General features: G+C 39.6%; 2 protein-coding genes across 5 annotated transcripts in view; one reads left to right on the forward strand and one right to left on the reverse strand.

The window, feature by feature from the left end:
- TSTD2 (thiosulfate sulfurtransferase like domain containing 2) overlaps positions 1 to 6,689 on the reverse strand; it is a 36,332-nt gene extending 29,643 nt beyond the window's left edge. For all 4 annotated transcript variants that reach the window (XR_013486089.1, XM_021004527.2, XM_021004530.2 and 1 more), the window contains exon 1: positions 6,601 to 6,689. The gene's annotated coding sequence lies outside the window, so the exon portion shown is untranslated. The remainder of the gene's footprint in view (positions 1 to 6,600) is intronic.
- Positions 6,690 to 7,076: 387 nt separating this feature from the next.
- NCBP1 (nuclear cap binding protein subunit 1) overlaps positions 7,077 to 23,058 on the forward strand; it is a 54,154-nt gene continuing 38,172 nt past the window's right edge. The window contains exons 1-4 of the mRNA XM_021004526.2: positions 7,077 to 7,452; positions 20,033 to 20,118; positions 22,422 to 22,522; positions 22,819 to 22,975. Of these exons, the coding sequence (XP_020860185.1) occupies positions 7,419 to 7,452; positions 20,033 to 20,118; positions 22,422 to 22,522; positions 22,819 to 22,975 (378 nt within the window). The 5' untranslated portion in view covers positions 7,077 to 7,418. The remainder of the gene's footprint in view (positions 7,453 to 20,032; positions 20,119 to 22,421; positions 22,523 to 22,818; positions 22,976 to 23,058) is intronic.

Here is a 23,058-nt window from a genome sequence, read left to right on the forward strand (position 1 = left end):
GTAAAGAGTTTTGTAAACATTAAAACACCACCTCAATGTAAGCTATTTAAACTCAGAAAGAAATCCAACCTGTAACTTTATTAAGTACCCTAGCATTCTATGTTTTGTAAAACATATCAAACTTTACTACTGTATAGGTATTCAAATACCAGTAATCTGTACGAATACCCCATCAAACAAATAACATTTTTAAAAGACTGATTGCTAAGTAAACATAAACTTTTGAATAGATTTGTTAAGTGGGGGGAAAAAAACCCCATAGCTTTCCTTTACACATTACAATTTGCAAAGTGCTTTTTCTCACAACAGTCCTGTAAAGCAGGTAAGTTATCCTCATCTTACAGCTAAGGAAACTGAGGTCCAAAGAGGTTAAGTGACTTCTCCAAGGTCACAGAGCCAGGATGGCAAAGTCAAAATGTGAACACAGGCCTTGTTTTTAAATCTGGTGCTTCTCCCCTCTCCCACCTTGCCAATTATAACACTGTCTCTATTAACAAAATGAATACATTCCAATAACATAATTTGTCAGAAACTTTGTTACCATCATCAAAACAGTTACTGAGTGCCTATTGCTGGGACCTAAAGAAAGGCATTATTCCAGGAATAGAAGTCAACATATTTGAATAAATTAATTGAAAAATCAATCTATTTCAATAAATGAAAATGGAAAGGATCATCCAGAAACTACTAGTTATCAATGGCATTATATCAGCTTGATTTGAAAGTGGTAATACCGTCCTGTATAGCTTGCTTCCAAGCCAAGTGCCTGGTGATGTCTGCTAGTAGGGCTGAACGAAATGCCTGAATACTATTTTGTCCAACTTGTTTTTTTCTCCTGTATTCTAACTAAATGTGTGCAGGTCTATTTATATGCATGCATACATACACAAATATATGCATACACACATATGCACACGCCTGCGCACGTGCGCGCACACACACACACACACACACACACACACACACAGATCAAGAGGCAGAGTGAAGACTAGTGAACCACACTCTTAAGCACCCACTGTGACACTGATATGTATGCACAGAGCGAAAGAATGACGAAGACATGGAGAGAACATAATACTAAACACCTGTTGAGCTTGTGATCTACATGTTAAATGCTTATGTACATAAATATGGGAGTCAGTGTAGTGTTACGGAAAGAGTCTTAGGATCAAAAGACCTGGGTTTGAATATTATTTGAGTTACCTAACCTCTTGAAGTCTCAGTTTCCTTATTTGTAAAATGAAGGAACCAGACTAAATAAATGATCAAAAGATTACACAATGAGAGCTAGAAGTGATTTTTGTTGTTCAGTCATATCTGACCCTTAAAAGACTCAATTTGGAGTTGTCTTAGCAAAGATACTAGAGTGGTTTGCCATTTCCTTCTCTAGCTCATTTTTCAAATGAGGAAACTGAGGCAAACAGAGTTAAGTGACTTGCCCAGGGTCACACAGCTAGTAAGTGTCTGAGGACTGATTTGAACTCAGGTCTTCCTGATTCCAGGCCTAGCGCTCCATCCACTGTGCCCCCTAACTGCCCACAAGTGATGTTAGCAGCCACATAGCCCAACCCCCTAATTTTACAGATGAGGAAACTTTAATACAGACAAGTTAGGTGACTTGCCCACAGCTACAGAAACAATAAGTGGCAGGGCTGAGATTTGAACACAGGTCCTCTGGGTCCTCTGACTGCAAATCCAGCCTTCCTTCAATTAAATCAGGATCTCTAAGGTCTTTTCTAGCTCCAGCATCTATGATCCTGTATGTGATATATGTGAATAAATGAAAAAGTATTTATTACTTTAGAACTGTGCTTAATGTAATATGCATTTAAAATATTTATCTATAACACAAAAATGATATTTACACGTTATTAATTAGAATATGGACTGTATCCACAAGCATATCACACTTTCCTTTTCTATACCCGCACCTTTTTAATTCCCTATGTCTAGAATATCCTGCAGCCCCAACCCCTCTTCTTCTACTGCTCTCCTATCCCTCCTTCAAAGTCCAGTTCAAATGCCATCTCCTCCTTCATGCCTTATTTCCTAAGTGAGGAGCCTCTCCCTCTTCTGAGTTCTCAGCTTTCTGTATTCCTCTTACACGCTAACCATAATCAATTTTTTAAAAAGTTTCACGTGAAAGAGTGCTGGCCTTGAATCAAAGGACCTGGTTTGTAATCTTAGTCACTTACCCTCTCTGGCCTCTGTAAAATAAGAGAGTAAGAAGGCTAGATGGCCTCGAAAGTCTCTTCTACTTTTAAAACTATGATCCCACGACTCCTAAAATTATATTTCTTCTAAAGAAAAATAGTATCTACCTACATAAAGATGTGTATTCCTACACATACACTGAAAGATAATTATTGCTCACCACTATTCTGTTTTACAAACAGAGAGTACCTGAGCCTCAGAATTTCAAAAGGTTTCTCAGGTCTTAGAATAGGATTAATGAGCCATCACATCCTGTCTCATCATTCACACACTCCCCCTTATGCAAATTACTCTATGGGTAGCACTGAGTTCAGCTACAAGGCTAAGAAACCCCACTAATCCATAGAATCCACCACCTCTGACTCTCTGTTTATTCTGCACCACCCAGCTCTCCCCAGTCTATTTTTCTGTTCAGTGACATAAGGCTAACGCAAGATGGAGCACAAACTCTTTACGGCAGGGGACCTCTAGTGGCCCTCTCTAGGATATAGGAAAGGGAAGGAGAAGAATCACAGAATTTGAAAGTTGGAAGGACCCTTTACACTAGCCAGTAAGTAGCATGACCAAGATTTGAACCTGATCATATAACTTCCAAATCCAGAAGGAGAGCCAAGACACAAAACGTGCCAAGTAGGTTGACCCTACCAGCTCTCCACTGATCCCGGTAGAGGCAGCTCAGGACCCTGTGCCTGGAAGCCTCTGGAATAGCTGTCCCCTTCCACCTTCAAGCCACTAATTCTGCTTTCAGCCAGGTCTACTATTACCTAGGGGAATAACCCTTGTGGAGATCTGCCTCTGTAGATGCTGCTATCCTGCCTCTTTAGCAGTCACAGCTACTGAAGTCCCAGAAAAGAAAGTGCATGCCACCCAAAGTCCTCGGCACTGTCAAATGGTTGAACATCAGAAATATATGATTGTGTCAGTGAAAATAACTCTAAAAAAGAAGCATCACTATTGCTTTTGCCACTGCACACTAACAACCACAGAGCCTTGCCATCTGTCCTGAAGTTGTATTTCCTATGAGATGCTTCTACCTACTAAAATGTGAACTCTTTGAGAACAGAGACTATCTCACTTTTCTATTTCTATTACCAGAGCTTAGCATATGGTAAGCACTTAAGACATGGTCTCCTTCCTTCCTTCTCTTTCCCTTTCACCTTTACTGCCCTTCTGGGCTTTGCTATAACATTTCTATCTCTAAGAGAACAGGGGAAAGGATATTAACAATTATTTGGAGACTGCAAGTGACAGTAATCTGCCTCCCTTACCTTGCTCTAAGGACTTAGGGCACAGACTCCTTCAGCATATACTGCAGCCAGTAGTCAAGCTGCTGTTTTTGCTTCTGCTGGAGAGGACAATGAAGCTTACAGTGCGCCTAAAATACTGAGTGAGTAAGACTGTATGTGGCACTTAGATTTTATATAGATTAGATTTAGGGAAAAAAATTACATTTACATTCAAATCACCACAGCATTTGTGTATGTACATTTATATTTAAGAGAAGCAATTGGGGACAGCTAGGTGGCACAGCAGATAGAGCACCGGCCCTGAAGTCAGGAGGACCCGAGTTCAAATCTGGCCTCAGACCAAACACTTGACACTTACTAGCTGTGTGACCCTGGGCAAGTCACTTAACCCCAACTGCCTTAAAAAAAAGAGAGAGAGAGAGAGAGAGAAGCAATGTAAGGTAGTACATAAAATGGAGCAGTGGATAAAGTGAGCCTTGGCTTTAGAGATGATTTTTTCTTAAGTGTTGACTTTGACATATACAAGCTGTGGGACCCTAGGCAAGTCACTCAACCTCTCCAGGCTCAGGATGTTTATCCATAAAATAAAAGGACAGGACTGGAATGTCACATCTAAGGTTTATTTCAACCTTAAATCTATTATCTTATTCCCTTAGAACACATGAGGTGCTCAACAAATATTAAAATAATTACTATTAATATGTAATTATTAAAGTAATGCAAGTTTTCTCTAAAAATTAGTTTGAACTGCAGACAGTTCTCTCAGACTGCAAGACATAGAACAGGTCACAATTTGCACTGCTAGAGGGAGTTTCCTCCTCTATAATCCCCTATACCAATGAAATTATAGGTCTGGTTTAAAAAAAAAAGCCCCCAAAATCCAGTAAGATGAAATAAAGTAGTCCTTCACGCCACTTTTTGCATAAAAAAAAAAAGAGCAACAATTTGTTGGTGATGATGACTAAAGAGAGCTAAAACAGCATTTTCACTTCAAAACAGGAGTTTAGTAAAAAGCCTGTAATGGAAGTTTTACCTGAGAGAAAACAGGCCTGGTTGCTTAGAGCAAACCTGACTGGAGGAAGGGGAAGATAGACTGCTAGGAAGATGGGTCTGGGATCCACCTCGCTGGGAATCTTGGTCAAACTGAAGGTCAAACTGAAGGGAGGTGGAAAAAAAAAACAAGAGAGCTGGACACTAACTGGCAAGGAACCAAAAGAGATTTTTTTTTTATATGTCTTACAAACGGGCCTGAAGGGGGAAGAACCTGGTGAAAAAGAGGGAGAGAGAAGCCTGCTTACTAGCCCTTAAAGATATGCACGAGGCCAACCAGTCAGGGCTTCTCTACAAATGAAGCTAATGCGGGGTCTAGTCTCAAGATTCAGGGACTGGTAGATCCCTGGCCAGGACTGTAGAATTTTATTTAACAAGTCTTGTCCCAGGTAATTTCTTTACCAAAGACAAGAGAGGCAGCATCAAGACCCAGCCACATCATCCAGAGCAAGGACAGGACAGCACTATCTGGACTACAACAGGTACAGCACTTAATTTTGATGTGATATCAAGGGATTTTTAAGACTGTCTATGCAGTGTGGTACAATAGAAAAAACACTTTGGAGTCAGTGGACCTGGATCCAAATCCAGCCTCTGCCACTTACTACTGGGCCCCAGGTCTATTTTCTCATCTGTAAAATGGGGGGGGCTGGACAAAAGGATATTTGTGGTACTTTACAGCTCTAAGTCTGTGATCCCACCCTACTCAAAATACTAAAATGGATCTGTGATTTCATCATTTTGGATGTTTTCTCCAAGAATAAGGAACACAATTCATCCATGCCTACCCCAAGATATATGACTGTTGTTCATGTTGTTAATCATTCAGTTGTGCCCTACTCCTGCTAACCCCATGGACTATACTGTCAATGGGGATTTCCTGGTAAAGATACTTGAGTGGTTTGCCATATCTTTCTCCAGTGGATTAAGGCAAACAAGTTAAGTGACTTGCCCAGGGTCATGTGTCTAATAAGTGTCTGAGGCCACATTTGAACTCAGGTCTTTCTGACTTCAGGCTCAGTGCTCTTATCCACTGAGCCATCTAGCTGCCAGTTTTCACCCAACATATGAATATTCTTCTTCTCTAGAATGCCAAAGAATACCAAAAGAGGGTCTCAGGCTATCCACCATTTGAGTAGCTTTTTTTTTCTCTTGATGACATTCTTTACTCCAGTGTTTTGAAGTTTGTTATAAGCTGCTGCTGACTCACACATATGCTGTGACTTTCCATTACCTTTTTGTTCATAGTCATTTTAAATTCTTCAAAACTGCGCACCAAGTATCCCAGCCATATCACTATACCAGTTAAAATGATATTTAAAAAGATGGGGACTTTGTTTAGGTTCATTAAAGGGGCTTTGCAAAGCCCTGAAGGCTCTCCTGTTTAATTCTGGGCCCAGCTCATCGTCCATTTAGACTCTGTCCAGAGGACAAATGCTGTTGGGTGAATTCTCTATCCAACTGCACATCGCGCTTACTTCATTTTTCTTAGCCAGGCTAAATGTCTTTAAAGTGGTCAAGTCCGCCTTCCAGTAGACTCTTCGTGGGTTTGGCCAAAAAACAAGAGCTCCCGGAGATCTCATCATCTATAGGGTCTCTGTGCTGGAGAAATCTCACCTTACTCTGCTTAAAATTATCCTGCCTAAGTGCATTTGCTTTCCCCCAAACCACCTGCCTATTCCGATGGGAATGTAAAGAGGTGGACGGGAGGGAAGCACTGGGTTCAAACTCGTTTTGTTCCAAGACTTTTGGAAAAAATCAACAACCGCCCTCGGAGCCTCAGTTTGCTCCTCTGTAAAACAGGATTTAATAATCCCCAACCTTGCAATGAGTGGAAGGAGCAGATGGCCTTAAAGCAGTTTGCAAATCTCCAGGCGGGATATCGATGTCAGGTATTGTTATCAGGGGTAGGATTCCCGGCCCACGTGGGGTCGGGGGCCGGGGTGGGTCAAGCGAGCACCTGGTCCTCGTGGCCCCGGGGTCCAGCATGGGCCGCGCGCACAGACCCCAGGGGGCGGGGTGTCCAGAGGCCGTCAATGGGACACCCGGGAGGTCGATAGCAAGAGGAAGGGCTGAAGGAAGTACATACCTGCACTACTCCAATCCTCTGCAGGAGCTTCCACTCGCGGACCTTCTATCCTAGCAACCACCGCAACACACAGTCCCCCGGAGCCCCCTGGGAGGTCTCGTTTCTTCCCCCGATCAGTACTTTAGAGACGGCCCCTCACTCCAGAAATCGTCTACGTCCGGTAGGCACAAGGGCAGTCGGGAGAACCATCGAGTTGCACAAGAGTAGCGACGCGAGGCCTAGAGCGTCAACGCCTCAGCTCGGGGAGGGTTAGGATCTGGGCACTCCTTCCTACTCGACTCCCTCCCCTCCCCATTCCCCCGCCTTTTCCTTAAGACGCCCGCCAGCCCTGCCCGACCGAGGCTTTAGGAATTGGCTCTCTCCGCTTACTTTTCTCCCGGAAGAAGATTAAGCGCGAGGAGCGGGAGGGAGGAAGGGGAGGGAGAGGGCAGCGGAAGCTCGCTCCGCGGCCTTGTTGGGTTGCTCCCTGGGCTTATCCGCTTCAGGCTCCCCCAACCTCGTCCGGCGTCCTCACACATAACGCCTCCCGCCCCTCCTCCCGAGACCCTTACGGGACGTCCCAGTGACGGTGGAAACGGGAAGTTCCCCTCCGCCCCCTCCTCCGCGCCCACCTCGCTCGCGCGAGATCCTGCGTGCTTGTGCGTCTGCGCTCCCGGCCGGCCGCCGCTCCCCGCGCCGCGCCGAGCCGAGCCCTCCATCGCCGCTTCCGCCTATCCCCGGCGCGGTGAAGGGGACGGCGCGGAATTCCCGCGATCGCCGGCGGCCGCGGAGGCGGGAGCAGCAACGCGGAGGCGGAGGGCGCGCAGGCAGCCGGCAGCATGTCGCGGCGGCGGCACAGCGACGAGAATGATGGTGAGTGAGCGGGCGAAGGCGGACCCGAGGCCGGGGCGGGCGGCTTGGAGCGCCGTGCCCGGGGCTAGGGAGGGACGCTTGGACCGAGCTGGCCCGCTCCGGGGACCCCGGCTCCGTGCCCGGGCAGCGGGTGGCCGAGTGGCTAGCGCTCCAGGCTTCGAGTCCGGGACCCCTGAGTTCCAGCGGGCCTCAGACACTTCCTGGCTGTGACGTAGGGCAAGTCAGTCACTGAACCCGCGTCTGCCTCAGTTTCCCCATCTGAAAACGGGGGTTATAATAGCATGTATCTTTCAGCATTATTGTGAAGATCAAATGCGAATGTATGTAAAGCACTTTGCAAATCTTAAAGTGTTATGTTAATGTTAGCTATTATTAATACGTGCAAATTGATTAGAGAACCCACTGGGTATCACTCTCTATCACCTCCCAGCACAGGTTACTGAAGCCAGGACCTTTGTCTGCATCAGGTGATGTAGCAGTAGGGGTTTGTTTGATTTTTAAGTTGTATTTCATCTATGTCTTGTTCTTCTAAGTGGTCCTATTGTCACGAATATTCTCTCAGAAACTTGGACAATTCTTTTTCGTAAGCATTAGCCAAAGAAGTGTGAAACTGGCTTTCCTCGGGTAGCATCGTTAATTTAGGTCCTTTCTATTAGATCAGAGTTTCTTAACCCTTTTGGGTGTGTGTCATGGACTCCTTTTCAGATAAAGTCTTTAAAATGTATGAAGTAGGATTTCCAAAAAAGCCAAGTTATCAAAATATTTTTTAAAAAACAAGATCACTGACTAGCTTTAAGAGACCCTGCTATAGATAGAGCTGTCTTTCTTCAGGGATATTCTCTTGTGGCTACTTAGAAGTGATGGGCACAGGTTCACTGTGTGATAGTTATCTTAGCCACACTCTTTAAACATAAATCTGTAATCTCACTGATAGTCTCTGGAGGGAAAGCTGAGTAGGCCCAAAGGACAAGATACTGAGTGATTCTTCAAGGTAGAATTCCAAATTCATGTTCAGAGAAGTACTTGTTTACGATATTATGGGGACTTGTTGAAGCTTCAGTGACAGAACTAGTCAGGTATCAGAAGTTTCTCATAAAAATATAGAAATCTCAGAAAATATTTTATATAATTATAACAATAATAATAGTGTTAATAAATTAACAACATGTTAATAATCCAACAACTAAGGTTTATTTTAAAATATGCATTTTGAAGTGCAGTACTATTCTAGAAGAGACTAGTGTTTTACATTTCATTTAGCTTGGTTCAGTTGAAAGAGCTTTGGAATCAGAGGACCTGGGTTAAAATCCTCCTGCTGTTTAGTACCTCTGTCACCTTTGGCAATTCACAACCTCCCTGGGCATGTTTTTCTTACTATGTAAAGTTAGGTGATTTTACTGAGGCCCCTACCAACTCTTTCTCTGGGAATCTTTGAATATTTATTAAGGCTTGTTTTGTACCAGAGAGGTAGGATAAAGAACTGGCCGCACAATTTGGAAAGACCTGAGTTCAAGTCCTGTATCTGACTGGTATTGGTTGTGTGATTCTGTCTTATTGCCTCAGGCAACCTTCTAAGACTTAAGTAGCTGAAATAATTACTTATCAGTTTTGGTTGAAGGAAAGAATTTTCCTTTTTGGAACCTCCCTGCGTTGATGAAATTTTAGGTCTGGATAGGTGCTAGTTGTTGTGCTAGGTGCCTAGAAATAGAAAGATGAAGTATGATAACCTGACCTTCAGGAGTTTACAGTCTTTGTTGCCATACCTTTCCTCTGTAGTGCTCTGAAATAAACATTTTATTATTCTCTTTATCTAAGATGTTGACAGTGAACTTATGTAACATTTTTTATTCATTTGAGCTAGAGATTTTGTCAGAATAAGCAAACTTAGAGATGTTCTGCAAACTATTCCATGTGTTTTTTACTAAAATCCAGTGCCTTGGGTTTTCAAAGGTTGTATCAGTGGAGGCCAACTGGAAACATTTTGAATATAGTCACAGAGATGATAACAAGCGTAGGTAAAAGGGAAGTCACTCAGGTTGAGCACTCCAAGGATTTTTCTGGCTACTACAACTGTTCGAAACTGCTAAAGTTTGGAAAGGGTTTAATCTATATTAGTGGAGAGGGGGCCGTTATCACTAAAATCATGGATCTACTGAAATATATTTCACATCTTCTACAAGTAACTAAGTACACTAAATGTGTTTTTTTAAATATGTAACATGCACAGTAATTAAATTACATTGATGTAAGAGTAATCATTATTTTTGTCTCTAGAGGGAACTTTAGTTTTTTACCCCTTTTTCAAGTTACTTTTCACTACCTTATTTTAAAAAAGATTTCCACAGAGATTTGAACATGAACAAAAATGTCATAAATGTAAATATACAACTATAAACCTGTTATCACTTAACACAGCAAATACATGTTGTAAATCATTCTCATTTAGATTTAATAAAAAAAACAACCATTTTAAGCACCTACTTAGTGCAGGAAACTGCTCTTAGTTGGAAATACAGGGTTGAAAAATTACATAGCCCCTGTCCTCAATTAACTTTTTCTGCTTAGGGAAAAGATATTGTTTACATAGATACAGTTAATAAAAGGTAGAGCATAATAGGAACAAAGGAAAGATTAATACAAAATACTCTAAGAAAAATTGAGGAGAAACAGAACACTTTCATCTAGGGAGCATCAGGGAAGTCTTAATGAAGGGAATGATATCTCACTTGATCCTCGAAGGTAGAGATCGTCCCACTTTTGCCTTTGCATGCCCTGAACCTCAGATATAGGTGGGATTAAGGGACAGGCTGGCATAAGCAGAATGAAAAAAGTTCAGGAGTGGAAATGTGAAGAGAGATGAAAGGACTGAAGTTCATGGTCAGAAGGACAGGAACATATGGTTTTTTTTGCATGATACTGGATCCTACTCCTAATTTCTGCCTAATCAATACTAAATAGATTTCATCCACCTTGAGTTAAATGCTTTTTGAGTTTATAGCTTGACTGTATACGCCTTAGGAAAAATAGAGACTAGAGTCCTTTCAGTTAGTGTGAGGGAGAGCATAATTTGTTTGAAAAAGATAATGATTAGTTTTGTTAAAGCTATACACAGTAAAAGGCACTTTAAATTAACCTTTCCCTTCTCTTGAAACTCTTTTGTTTTCCAATTTTGTCTTAAATTTTCATTTGTATCCTAGTAAATCTGACTTGTGATAAAGTTTGTTAAGAATTGTTACTAGATGTAGTTAGTAGGATTTTTCTGTAGAGAACCTTTACATTGTAATACTTTTTATTATATAAGTTACTGCCTTAGTGTTTTTAAAATGTAGCATCTCTAATATTGCCATTGTTCTTAAGATATTTTATTGATACCTCCTTCTGCCTCAACTTGCAAGCCCAAGGTATTATTTGCTTCCTTTACCCCACCAGTTTTTCATTTCACTCAGAGTTCCCTAGAATCTATAGCTAAAGATGCCATTACCTCTCAGCTCTGCTTTACCTACAGTTTAGCTGGAGGAAATGAGAAGTACGTTTCACGGAGTGGTCCCAATCTACCTTTCCAGCCTTATGACAACATTACTCCTTTCCATAAACCCTGCAATCGAAATATTGGCCTGCTTGTTGTTCTACACACATGACACTCCAGCTCCTCCCATTATACTAGTGCTTTATTTTTAGAATTGAAACAAAATGAGACACTTGTATAACATGTAGCAATTAACAAAAGGAGTTTTACCCAACCATACCAGAGAAAGGATATCCAGCAAGGAGACAGGATTTATTCACTTGGGTGCAGTTTCCTGGCCTCTATTCCAACCATGTTGTTTTGTTGATTCAGAGCACGAGTGAGGAGGTGCTGACCCCTTGGATTTTGGCGTATTGTATTTAGGCCACCTAGAAACTATAGAAATACCCTTAGTCTTGAAGATGGTCTCGAAACCTTTTAAAGAAAACTAGTTTCTATGGCAGATACTGCTCCTAGCATACTCCTATAGTATACATGTACTCCCTGAGGGCAGAGATTATTTCATGTCTTTGTATCTCTAATTCTAGCAGACTACTGGGTACATAGATGTCTCATAAATGTTGATTGATTGAACATGAGTATGAGGTGTCATATCACATTATTGATATGATCCTTTGTGTTTGTAACTTATGTGTACATGTGATGATTGTGAGCCTTTTCATGAGTGTATCTGATCCTGTAAGTTTATTTGAAGAAAAACTACCTTGTAGCATACAGCTTCCTTTTCCTGTAGGGTCTCAAGAAGGTTACTTTATGCTCTATCACTCAGCAAAGCATTTCTTTTGGGCACCAAATCAGTGGGATGCACTACTCTTCTTCATGAATTAGCAAGCTGGGCAGTGGCTTAGGGAAGCAACCAGTAGAAGAGAATGCCTAGGCAGGTAAGAGGGGGGTGGAATGCATGATATGATTTGCTCAACATTATAGCATTTTATTTTATTTTTTAAATTTTTTTTTTTAGGCAGTTGGGGTTAAGTGACTTTCCCAAGGCCACACAGCTAGTAAGTGTCAAGTGTTTGGTCTGAGGCCAGCTTTGAACTCAGGTCCTCCTGACTAGCTGCCCCAACATTATAGTGTTTTAGAGATGGCCATGGTTAGACCTAGAATTGATTAGCATATTTCCTTAAAGTTTACTAAGTGCTTTACATGTATAATTTTATTTGCTCCTCATAACAACCCTGGGAAGAAAGTACTATTATTATCCTCATTTACAGGTGAGGAAATGAGCACAGAATTTAAGTGACATTCCCTGGGTCACACTGCTAGTAAATGTCTGAGGCAAAATTTCAACTCAGGTCTTAATGACTCTAAGTAAAGTACTCTTTATCTACTATACCACCTAGAAATAGATACAGTTTAATTTCATCCTTATAAATTATCTGCCTAAAAGTTGACATTAGATTATAAATCATTAGGAAAAATTCTTTAAACTAATTTGGCTAATACTGTGCATGTACTACTGTAGTTGGAGAACTGTACCCTCCCAGTCCCCTACATACACATGAATACATATAATTAATTTCTGTTTAGAGAGAGTCTCTGCTTGTGTAGACTGATGGAGTCTAGAGAAAACAGTTTTATACCTCTAGGTAAGTTGACTGCCTAAATGGAAGCAAGCAGCTCAACTCCCAACCTATTCCAGCAAAAAACTTAATATAGCACCAGACCAAATAATGATAAAGAAATCCAGTGAGAAACTAAAGTAATTTAATCCTCCCCAGAAGTACACAAAAACGTCAGTCAACAGCCATTTGGAAAGGGCATATCAAAAAATGCAGCACTAACACAGGCAAAGAAGAAAGAAATCTCTCATCATGATTAGAAACCAGCCAGAGAGACCTGTAATCTTCATGGTTTGTTATCTAGAAGCAGGAAGAAAAGAGAGCTCCCATGAGAAAGACCTGAAGTGGTCCAGTACTCACAGTGTGGACCTTAGAGTGATGAGGAGAGACATTTACCAGTGACTAACCTCAGCCTCGGATACCTCAGGTCCAGGGGGCTCCAAGGTCCATAGCATTCTGTCCTGAGATTCCACAGAAGCTCCATTCTGAATCTCAGAGATTTAGGTCAGGACCTAAGCTGACCACCCCACCAAAAAGCAAAGCATGGGGCCAAGCCTGGCCTGGGCACAAAGCTCCAATTCCAAAACTAAGGCTAGAGATGAGAGTGAAACAGAAGAAGAAACCAACTACTATAAAGGGCAGCTCTTCTATTCAAAAAATCCCACCTAGAAAATAGATCCATTATATGCAGAAACTCAAAAGAAATGAACATGGATTTTCCACAAGTTCTATACGAATACCTGGAAGAAATAAAGAGATAAAAATGAACTAAAAGAACTGATGGAAAGAATTGATAAAGTAATTAGAACAGAAAGTGGTAAAACTACTAAAGTAAAGGATTCTCTTAAAATTAGAATAGACCAAACAAAAATCAATGACTCCCTGAAACAGAATCAAAGAATTAGATGCACAGAAGGCAGTGTATGCCATGTGCTTTGAAAAACAGGTTAAGGAGAGAAAATTTAATAATCATCAGAGTCACCAAAAACCACAATGGGGATAGCAGAGGAAGCCTAGACACTGTATTTCAAGAAGTTATAAATGAAAACTGCCCAGGTCTATTAGAATCAGAGGGCAAAGTGCTAGTAGAAATGAGACCCTGGCTACCTTATGTGAACGAAACCCCAAAAAGAAAAGTCTCAGGAATATCATAGTCAAAATCCAGAGCTTCCAGGTCAAAGAAAAAAAAATAGTACGAGTAACCAGAAAGCGTTCAAGTATCAAGAAACTGCAGTCAGGAAAACATAAGACCTGATAGTACTATAATGAGAAGAGGTGTTTCAGGACTTTGAAACATTCCTGATGGAAAGACCAAAGCTGAATAGAGACTTTGAAGTAAAACAAGAATCCACAGAAACCTAGGAAATTAAATTTATTCATGCTGTTGGAAAAGCTGTATGATGTTAAAGTGCTAACATTCTAGTAGGAAGAAAAGAAACAAATTTGTCTCCTAGATCTTACTATCTTCAGAGTATTGAGGGAGTGGCATAAGATTGAGGAAATAGGAGTTAATCATTTTGTTCTGATGGTTTCTAGAGAAGAAAGAAAAGAGAGAGTAAAAATTATAATACTGTAAAAAGGAGAAAGAAGTGGGTGGAACTTATTATTTCATAATTGGGTATATAAGAACAGTAAACAAACATGGAAGAAGAGGTAGGAAGCAGCATTAAATGAAAATCAGGGACTCATCTCAGCTCTTTCAAATTCCCCTCCAAACAACTTTAAAATAACTCCTCAAATAGAATTCTGGAGTGACAGGACCAACAAAAGGTAAGGGTGAAACAATTTTCCAGGCCAGGACAATTTGGGAGGTCATCAGGAAAGGTCTTTCTCAGCAGGGTGGTGGTCAGACCTGGAACCCAGTGCAGACTGCACAGTGTAGGCCATGCAGGCCTTGGAAGCAGTGCAGCAGCAGCGGCAGCTTTGGGAGCACTCAACCCACAGATGGTAAGGGGAGCTGACAGTTGGTCAGAGGGAGATAACAGGGATCCTTTGCTGGCACTGGATGTAGGACTCTGTCATGTTTTACATATACAGTTCTGGGTAGTAGTCCCGGAGCTAAAAAAGATCACTAACTCACTAGTGCTTATAGCCACAAGGGGTGCAGGGGCCCTATTCACAAGGACCTTTCTTTCAGGGTGAATCAGTGCTTGTGGTTGCTCACAGGCCAGGAAATCTCTCCTGAGATCATACCACCTTGAAAGAACCATAAATCTACATGCCTCCTCTGAAAACAGTTGTAAGAAAGGTCTGAAGCTGGGGCAGTTCCTCCTCAATCTCAGGAGCAGAGCCCAACTCTAACATGAAGTTATAATGTCAAGATATAGGCTGAGAAAATGAGCAAACAACAAAAGAACCTGACCATAGAAAGTTACTGTGGTGACAAGAAAGATCAAGACAAAGCCAGAAGAGATAACAGCTACATGCAAGGGTTTGAAGAAAAATATCAGTTGGTCACAGGCCCAAAAGAATTCTTGAAAGCGCTTAAAAAGGATTTTAAAAATTAAGAGAGGTAGAAGAAAAATGGGGGAAAGAAATGAGAGTGATGCAAGAAAATTATGAAAAGAGAGTCAACAGCTTGGTGCCAGAGGCAAAAAAAAAAAAAGTTGAAGAAGATAACACCTTAAAAAGCAGAATTGACCAAATGGCAAAGATCACAAAAATCCACTGAAGAAAACTGCTTTTAAAAACAATTGGCCACATGTAGAGATAACAAAAATTCATTTAAGAAAAGAACTCCTCAAGAAGTAGAATTGGTGAGGTCACTCTTACTCTCCCTTATTAACCTCTGAAAGCCTAGAAAATATTGCCCCAGGAAAAACCCTGGAACAGCTGAACCAGAAGAAAGATGGGGAGCAGCAGTCCAGTAGCCCAGGTAGCTTGAGGGATTAACGGAAAAGGGCCCTCTTGTGCTGGGGGAAGGGGAGCAGTACAGTACGGGAGGCATCCCAGCAAGCTAGAGGAAAGCCCCACCTCAGCATACCAGGAGGAGATCCTGAAACCCAGGTGGTGGAACAGGCAAACACCAACACCAGGACCTCTGAGTGCCTCACTGAGGGCGGGGGGAGCTGGTGGAAACCAGCTTGGAAAACCACTAGGTGCCTTGGCATTGTATAGCAACCAGCTCTCCCAGCACTTCAGCAAAACTAAGGGAAGCAGCTTCAAGGGTTCCCAGGCAGATAAACATCCTGCAACATCCATCTGAAAGGAGCTGAAGAAAGTGAAAGGAAGGAAAGGCCTGGGTGAGTAGGAAATCTCCAGGAGCCACACTACCCAATCCTACTCCTAGAGTTGCAGTGTTCCTTATTCTAGCCCAACACCAGGTAAGCAGCCAGAACCCTACAGCCTCCACAACTGCCAGCATTGGAGGCCCCAGCACACAAAGCCAATGACCAGGCTCTAGGCTCCCAACACAAGAAGCTTGGATCAGTGCCCTCTGCTCCCCAGCAGGAGAGCTCAATCTCTTTAAAGGCCAGGAAATAAGCAAACACCATGAGGAAAAAGAAACGTATGATCGATTCTTATTATGGAAAGAGTGAAGATCAAGGCAGAAATTCTGAAGAGGACAACACTGTCAACAAACCCACATCTGGAACCTCAAAAGGGAATATGAACTGGTCTGAAGTCCAAGAAGCCTTCTTAGAAGAGCTCAAGAAGGATTTTTAAAAGTCAAATGAGAGAGGTAGAAGAAAAAATGGGAAAAGAAACAAGAGATATGCAAGAGAGAGTCAATAGCTTGGAAAAGGAAGGACAAAAATTAACTGTAGAAAACAAGTCCTTAAAAAATATAGTTGGCCAACTGGGAAAAATGTTCACTGAAGAAAACAATTTATTAAAAAATTAGAATTGGGCAAATGGAAGCTAATGACTCTATGAGACAGCAAGAATCAGTCAAACAAAAAACAAAAGAATGAAAAAATAGATGAAAATGTAAAATACCTCATTGGTAAAACAGCTGACTTAGAAAATCAATCCAGGAGAGACAATTTAAAAATTATTGGTCTACCTGAAAGTCACAATGAAGAAAAGAGCCTGGACAGTATCTTTAAGGAAATCATAAAGGAAAACTTCCCTGAGGTCCTAGAACCATGGGGTAAAATAGCCATAGAAAGAATCCATCTATCACCTCCTGAAAGAGATCCCAAATTAAAAACACCAAGGATCATAGTAGCCAAATTCCAGAATTACCAGGTCAAAGAGAAAATACTGCAAGCAGCCAGAAAGAAACAACTTAAATATCATAGAATCATAGTCAGAACTATGTATGACCTTGCAGCCTCTACATTAAAAGACCATAGGACATGGAATATGATGTTCTGTCAGGTAAAGGAGCTTGGATTACATCCAAGGATCAACTACCCAGCGAAAATGAGCATGATCTTTCAGGGGGAGGAGACAAACCCAGGAGCTATATGAACACAATTACAAAATACTTCATAAAAATAAGGTCAGATCTAAACAGTTGGAGAAATATTAATTGTTCATGGGTTAGCCAAGCCAGTATAATAAAATAGACAATTAATTTACTTATTTAGTGCCATTCTAATCTAACTACCAAAAGATTATTTTATAGAGCTAGGAAAAATAATAACAATTCATCTGGAAGAACAAAAGGTCAAGAATAGCAAGGGAACCAATGGAAAAAAAGTGAGGGAACATGGTTCAGTTAATTGTACCATTTAAATAGTCTGGTACTGGCAAAGAAATAGAGTGGTGGACCAGTAGAATAGGATAGATACACAATACACAGTAAATAGCTATAGTAATCTAGTGCTAAGATTATAAGGAAAGCAGACAACTGGGGAATAAATTTTGTAGCAAGTTTCTCTGATAATGATCTCATTTCTCAAAAATATAGGGAACTAAATCAAATCTATAAAAATGCAACTCAGTCCCCAGTTAATAAATGTTCAAAGGTTCTGAACAAGTAGTTTTCAGAAGAAATCAGAACTATCTATAGTCATATGAAAAAATTATCTAAATCACTATTGATTAGAGAAATGCACATTAAAACAACTGTGAGGTACTACCTCATACTTGTCAGAGTGGCTAATATGACAGAAAAGGGAAATGACAAATGTTGAAGGAGATGTGGAAAAATTGGGACACTAATACACTATTGGTGGAGTTGTGAACTGATCCAACCATTCTGGAGAGCAATTTGGAACTATGCCCAAAGGGCAATACTGTGCATACTGTTTGACCCAGCAGTACCACTACCAGGTCTGTATCCCAGAGAGATTTAAAATAAAAAGGAAAAGAACCTATTTATACAAAAATATTTATAGCAACTTTTTGTGGTGGCAAAGAATTGGAAATTGGGAGGATGCCCATCAGTTGGGGAATGGCTAAACAAGTTGTGGTCTGTGATTGTGATGGAATACTACTGTGCCATAAGAAATGATGAGCAGGGTCCTTTCAGAAAAACCTGGAAAGTCTTATATGAACTGGTGCAAATTGAAGTGAGCAGAGCTAGGGGAATATTGTACACAGTAATAGCAACATTACATGATGATCAATTGCGAATGATTTAGCTATTCTCAGCAATACAGTGATGCAAGACAATTCTGTAGGGCTTATGATGAAAAATACTATCCACTTCAGAGTCTGAATGCAAATCAAAGCATACTTTTTAATTATTCTTTGTTGGGTTTTTTTTTGTGTCTGTGTTTTCTTTTGGAATGTGGTCAGTAGGGAAATATTTTGTGTGACTGCACATATATAATCTAAATTTCTTGCCTTCTCAAGGGAAGGAGGGTGGGAGAGAATTTAGAACTCAGCAATTTTTTTAAAATGTTAAAAATTGTTTTTATGTGTTCTTGGAAAAAATTAAATTAAAAAATTTGAAAACATTCATAATTTAGTGTAGTAACAATTCTAATTCAACAGAGAAAGAGAATAGGAATATAAAAGGGGAGTGTAATTAAGGGGGGGAGTTAGTGTAGAAATACTTCAAACTCAGCAGGAAGAAAGATTGGGAAAGGAAAGGAGGGTAGATAGTTAAGAAAGGACAATACTGGGGAGTGAATAGTCACCAAGAAAAGAAACTTCAGCTGGTTCAGGGGGGACTAAAAGGAAAAGAAAAGAACTGGAAGGTGAAGGAATGTCCCTCAATTGGGGAATGGCTAAACAAATTAGGGTCTATAAATATATTGCACTGTAAGAAAATGTATTTTCAGGGAATCTTGGGAAAACTTGTGTGAAATGAAGCAGAGCAAAGTGGATGACAACAGAATTGTAAAGAAAAGTAACTTTGAAAAATCTATAAACTCAGACAATAACAAGGATGAACCATGACTCCAGAAGACCTACAATAAAACATGTACCCACCTTCTTGCACAGAGATGAAATCAAAGTGAAAGACATATGTATTGATATACATTTGTATTACGTATATACATATATGTATGTGTATAGCAACTGTTTAACTCTGCTTGTTTGTTACAAGGGGCTTTTGTGTGTTTGTAATGGGGAGAGGTAGTTAGCAATGGTAATGTAAAAACAAAAAGAAAGCATTAAAAATTATTGAAACTTTCTTAATGCAGACAAATTCAGAAGGAAGTACAGACAAAGCAGGGCAGTTTTGAAAATAACATGTTAAATATATTCCATAATTTTTTTAAAGGAGGTTGTGTGGAATAGATTGTTTCATATACAAGCCTTTTTATATTCTACTTTTTTTATGGAAATGCTCAACTTTTTGGGGTTTCAAGTTTTCAGAATAAAAAAATAAAGATTAACTGTTAAATATGAACACACAACAGGTAGTTCCTGGATCCTACGGAAGATTTACATTACTTTAAATGGCACTGTGAGATCACCAGCAGTGTATTCTTGGGTCGTAGACAGTCAACCCCTGTTTGTATTATATTCATTGTAGTGTAGTTTGTCACACCTAGGCTTATGTAGGCAGTGGAGCATCTGCACCCTATCTTTATGGTTGGTAGACAGGATTGGCGTGACCAAAAGTTGAGTCATTGGTTATCAGAAATGCTTTGGCTACACACTGGAATGAGTCATGAGTTAATGCAACATAGCTGTAAGCTAATGAGAAATTGAAATAGCACCTGAAGGATAGAGTTGGCTTGTAAGACTTGAGAAGAGTGATTTTTTTTTTTTAGGTAAAACGTGTAGCAAACTGAGTACAGGAAGCAGAGGTACAGCATTATTAGGTTTTGCAGGCACTAACCAAAGGACAGACTACTTTGTGAGTGATGTGAGACTAATTTCATCTTTCTAGACTTGCTGAAAATAGCAATCATTTATCTTAAAAGCATAATCTTAAAGGACAAAATTCAGTGACATCAGCTGAAGGAGACAAAAGCCATTAAAATTTTGCCATTATTTTGCAAAGTCAAAGAAAAGTTATGGCTTCAGTTACTTAGAAAATCAGAGTAGTGGTACAAATTAAGCCTACAAGACATGTTTGTTTCTAATAGCCAATTCAGCATGCACATGCTAACCTTAATTTTTCTTTATATTGTTGTAACAGAACAACCCCACAAAAGGAAGAAGACTTTGCAATCCATTGAAATTGAAGATCGGATAGAATCTTTGATATGCAGAGTAGGAGAAAAGGTACGAGTTATCTTAGATCAGTGTCAAGGTTTTTCTAGTGACCATATATTGAATAATCTGAATCTTAAGAGCTTGATCATTATATGCCTGCATTTCTTAGATAAAGCTGTGGTAGCATCATGTCTTTTTAAATCTATTATTAAGTACTGTTTTTGCAAAGATTGTTTTACATATTGAAATGCCTTATCTTGGATGCACATAAAAGAGAGTTAACTACATTCATTGGTTTGTTTGTTTTATTTTTGTTTGTTGTTGCTGTTCTTAGTTAAAAAGCATTCTGATAAAGGGAGAGAATTTGGAACCCAAAGTTTTAAAAACAAATGTTAAAAATTGTTTTTACATGCAACTGGGAAATAAGATGTATAGGCAATGGGCTATAGAAATCTATTCTGACCTACAGGAAAGTAGAAGGGGAGGTGGATGGGGGGGGTGATAGAAGGGAGGGCAGATTACATGAAGGGGTTGGGGGGAGGGGAGAGATGGGGAGAAAATGTGCAGCTCAAAATCTTGTGGAAGTGAATGTTGAAAACTAAAAAAAAATTAATAATACTAAAAAAAATCAGCTATTATGTACAAAGCACTGCACAAAATGCTTACAGTTACAAAGCCAAATAAGCTATAGTACCTGTCATCGCAGAATTTATAATCTGGTAGGGTGGAATAGAACATAAACAAATAAGCAATAATTGTGTCGTATATAATAACACTAAGAGAATAGAATATGGTAAAAAGGGTAAGAGAGGTACAGAGTTCACTCAAGCAAACAAGGCGTCACTGAAGAAGGACTTTGGTACAGGGCTATTAAAGGATGGAGAGGATTTTAACTAGCAGAGGTGGATGGAGAGAGGAAAGGTAGCCAAATGTAGGTAACAGTATGAGTTAAGAATGAAGGTACTGCCTTATATGGGGGACGACAAGTAGTACAACTGGAACATAACATTTATGGAGAAGAAGAATGTGAGATAAAGCAGGAAAATTAGGGAGGTACCAGATTGTCAAGTGCCTTGAATTCCGAGTTAGTAGGCAACAATTCAGTAGGCAACAGAGAGCCATTAAAGAGTTTTCATCACCAAAGAGCTTAATCAGATTTTTTTTTCTTCTGGAAAGTTCTTCCTGTAGTTGTGTGAAGAATGGTTAGAAATGGGAAAAACTGGAAGTCAAGAAATAAGTTAGATGTCTTTTGCAATATTCAGGGCTGGTGGTAATAAAAGCCTACACTGAGGTGAGGACAGTTGGAATAGAAAGGAAGAAATGGATGTGAAAGTTGTTGCAGAGGTAAATATAAGTGATCAAGAATGAAGAACATAGAATAACAAGTTTTGAATGTGGTGTAATGAATAATTAAGAAGGTCATTAAATATTGTCTAAAATTATACTACTAGTGAATGTCCAAGCCAAGATTTCCAAGTTTATTATTTTTCTGCCTTTCATTACTGCCTCTTCTCTGTTGTTGTCTATGGTTCCGCCAATTCATTTGTTGCTAAAGAGCAAGGACTGTCTTTCTTTACATTTAGCCTGCTGTGCTACTCTGTACTTTGAAAAATGTTTCATGATTATTGTGAAGAAATAATTAACATTGATTTACTAAATGGAATTATATGAAAAACAGTGCTTAAAATGTCCATATCCTTTCACCCAGATATTCCAGTGCTAGTTATACACTTCAGGAATGTTAGTGTTAAAAAGAAAGCCTCCATATACACCCAGGTATTTATAGTGACATTTTTTGTAGTAGCCAAGAACTGGAAACAAAGTAGACTCTCATCAATTGGAGTTTATGCCTAAACAAGCTGTGGTACATGAATGTAATAGGATATTATTTTGCTGTAAGAGATGATAAATATGATAAAGTCACAGACACATGGGAAGACATACAAATTAGTACAAAGTTAAGTACAAGCAGGAAAACATTATGTAACAGTAATAGAAATGGAAATAATGATAACAGAAGAGTTAAAACTAAATGCTATAAAATTATAATAACCAAGTTTGGCCCCAAAGAAGAGATACGAGATGATATCTTCTGTTTTTAGGGAAGTGGGTGATGGGTGCAGAACATTGTAGATAATGTCAGACTTTGTCAATATTTTTATTTTGGGAGGCACTAGAATTTGTTGTTTGGGGGTTTTTTTTCCCTTTGTTCTAAGAAGATGGCTTTCCAGGAGAAAGAAGGAATGGGATACATTGGAAATGTTGATAATATAAAAACAAATGTCAATGAATAGTTATTTTTGAAAGTTGATTTATCCCTGAGGGGTAATGCTATCTTTCCTTAACATAAGTTTACTTTGGTCTCTGTTTAGAGTACCTTCTCATTGGAAAGCAACCTGGAAGGCTTAGCTGGTGTTTTGGAGGCTGATCTTCCTAACTACAAGAGCAAGATTCTAAGAATTCTTTGTACAGTGTATGTATGCAAAGGATATATGGTTTTGAATAATAGTAATAATATTTTACCTACCATGAAGATGCTTTTAAAGCACTTTTGTAATTTATGGTTAACTTTCCATAATATTTTAGTTGTAAAATGTGGAGCATGTTTTATTAAAAACAAAATTATAATTTTTTTGAGTATAAAGTATAAAAATCTTATAAGCCAAAACTTCTTTTCAGAGAGTTTTTTGAAACACTTTAGAATTAATTTCTTACATTTTATGTATGTCAGATCATGAATATGAACATATGTTTACTTTTTAACTTCAGTGCGCGTCTGTTTCCTTTGAAATTGACGGTTTATACAACATTAGTTGGACTACTTAATGCCCGAAATTACAACTTTGGTGGGGAATTTGTGGAAGCCATGATTCGTCAACTTAAAGAATCTTTGAAAGCAAACAACTATGATGAAGCTGTGATTTTGGTAAGTCTGGTTTTGGTTTGGTTTGGTTATATCTTTTTCAGAGTTTGGGTGGTAGAGGAGGGTGGCTGAGAAGTATAGGTAGA

This window comes from Phascolarctos cinereus, unplaced genomic scaffold (assembly GCF_003287225.1).
Source record: "Phascolarctos cinereus isolate Bilbo 61053 unplaced genomic scaffold, phaCin_HiC Scaffold_4;HRSCAF=312, whole genome shotgun sequence".
In the NCBI taxonomy this organism is placed as follows: domain Eukaryota; kingdom Metazoa; phylum Chordata; class Mammalia; order Diprotodontia; family Phascolarctidae; genus Phascolarctos; species Phascolarctos cinereus.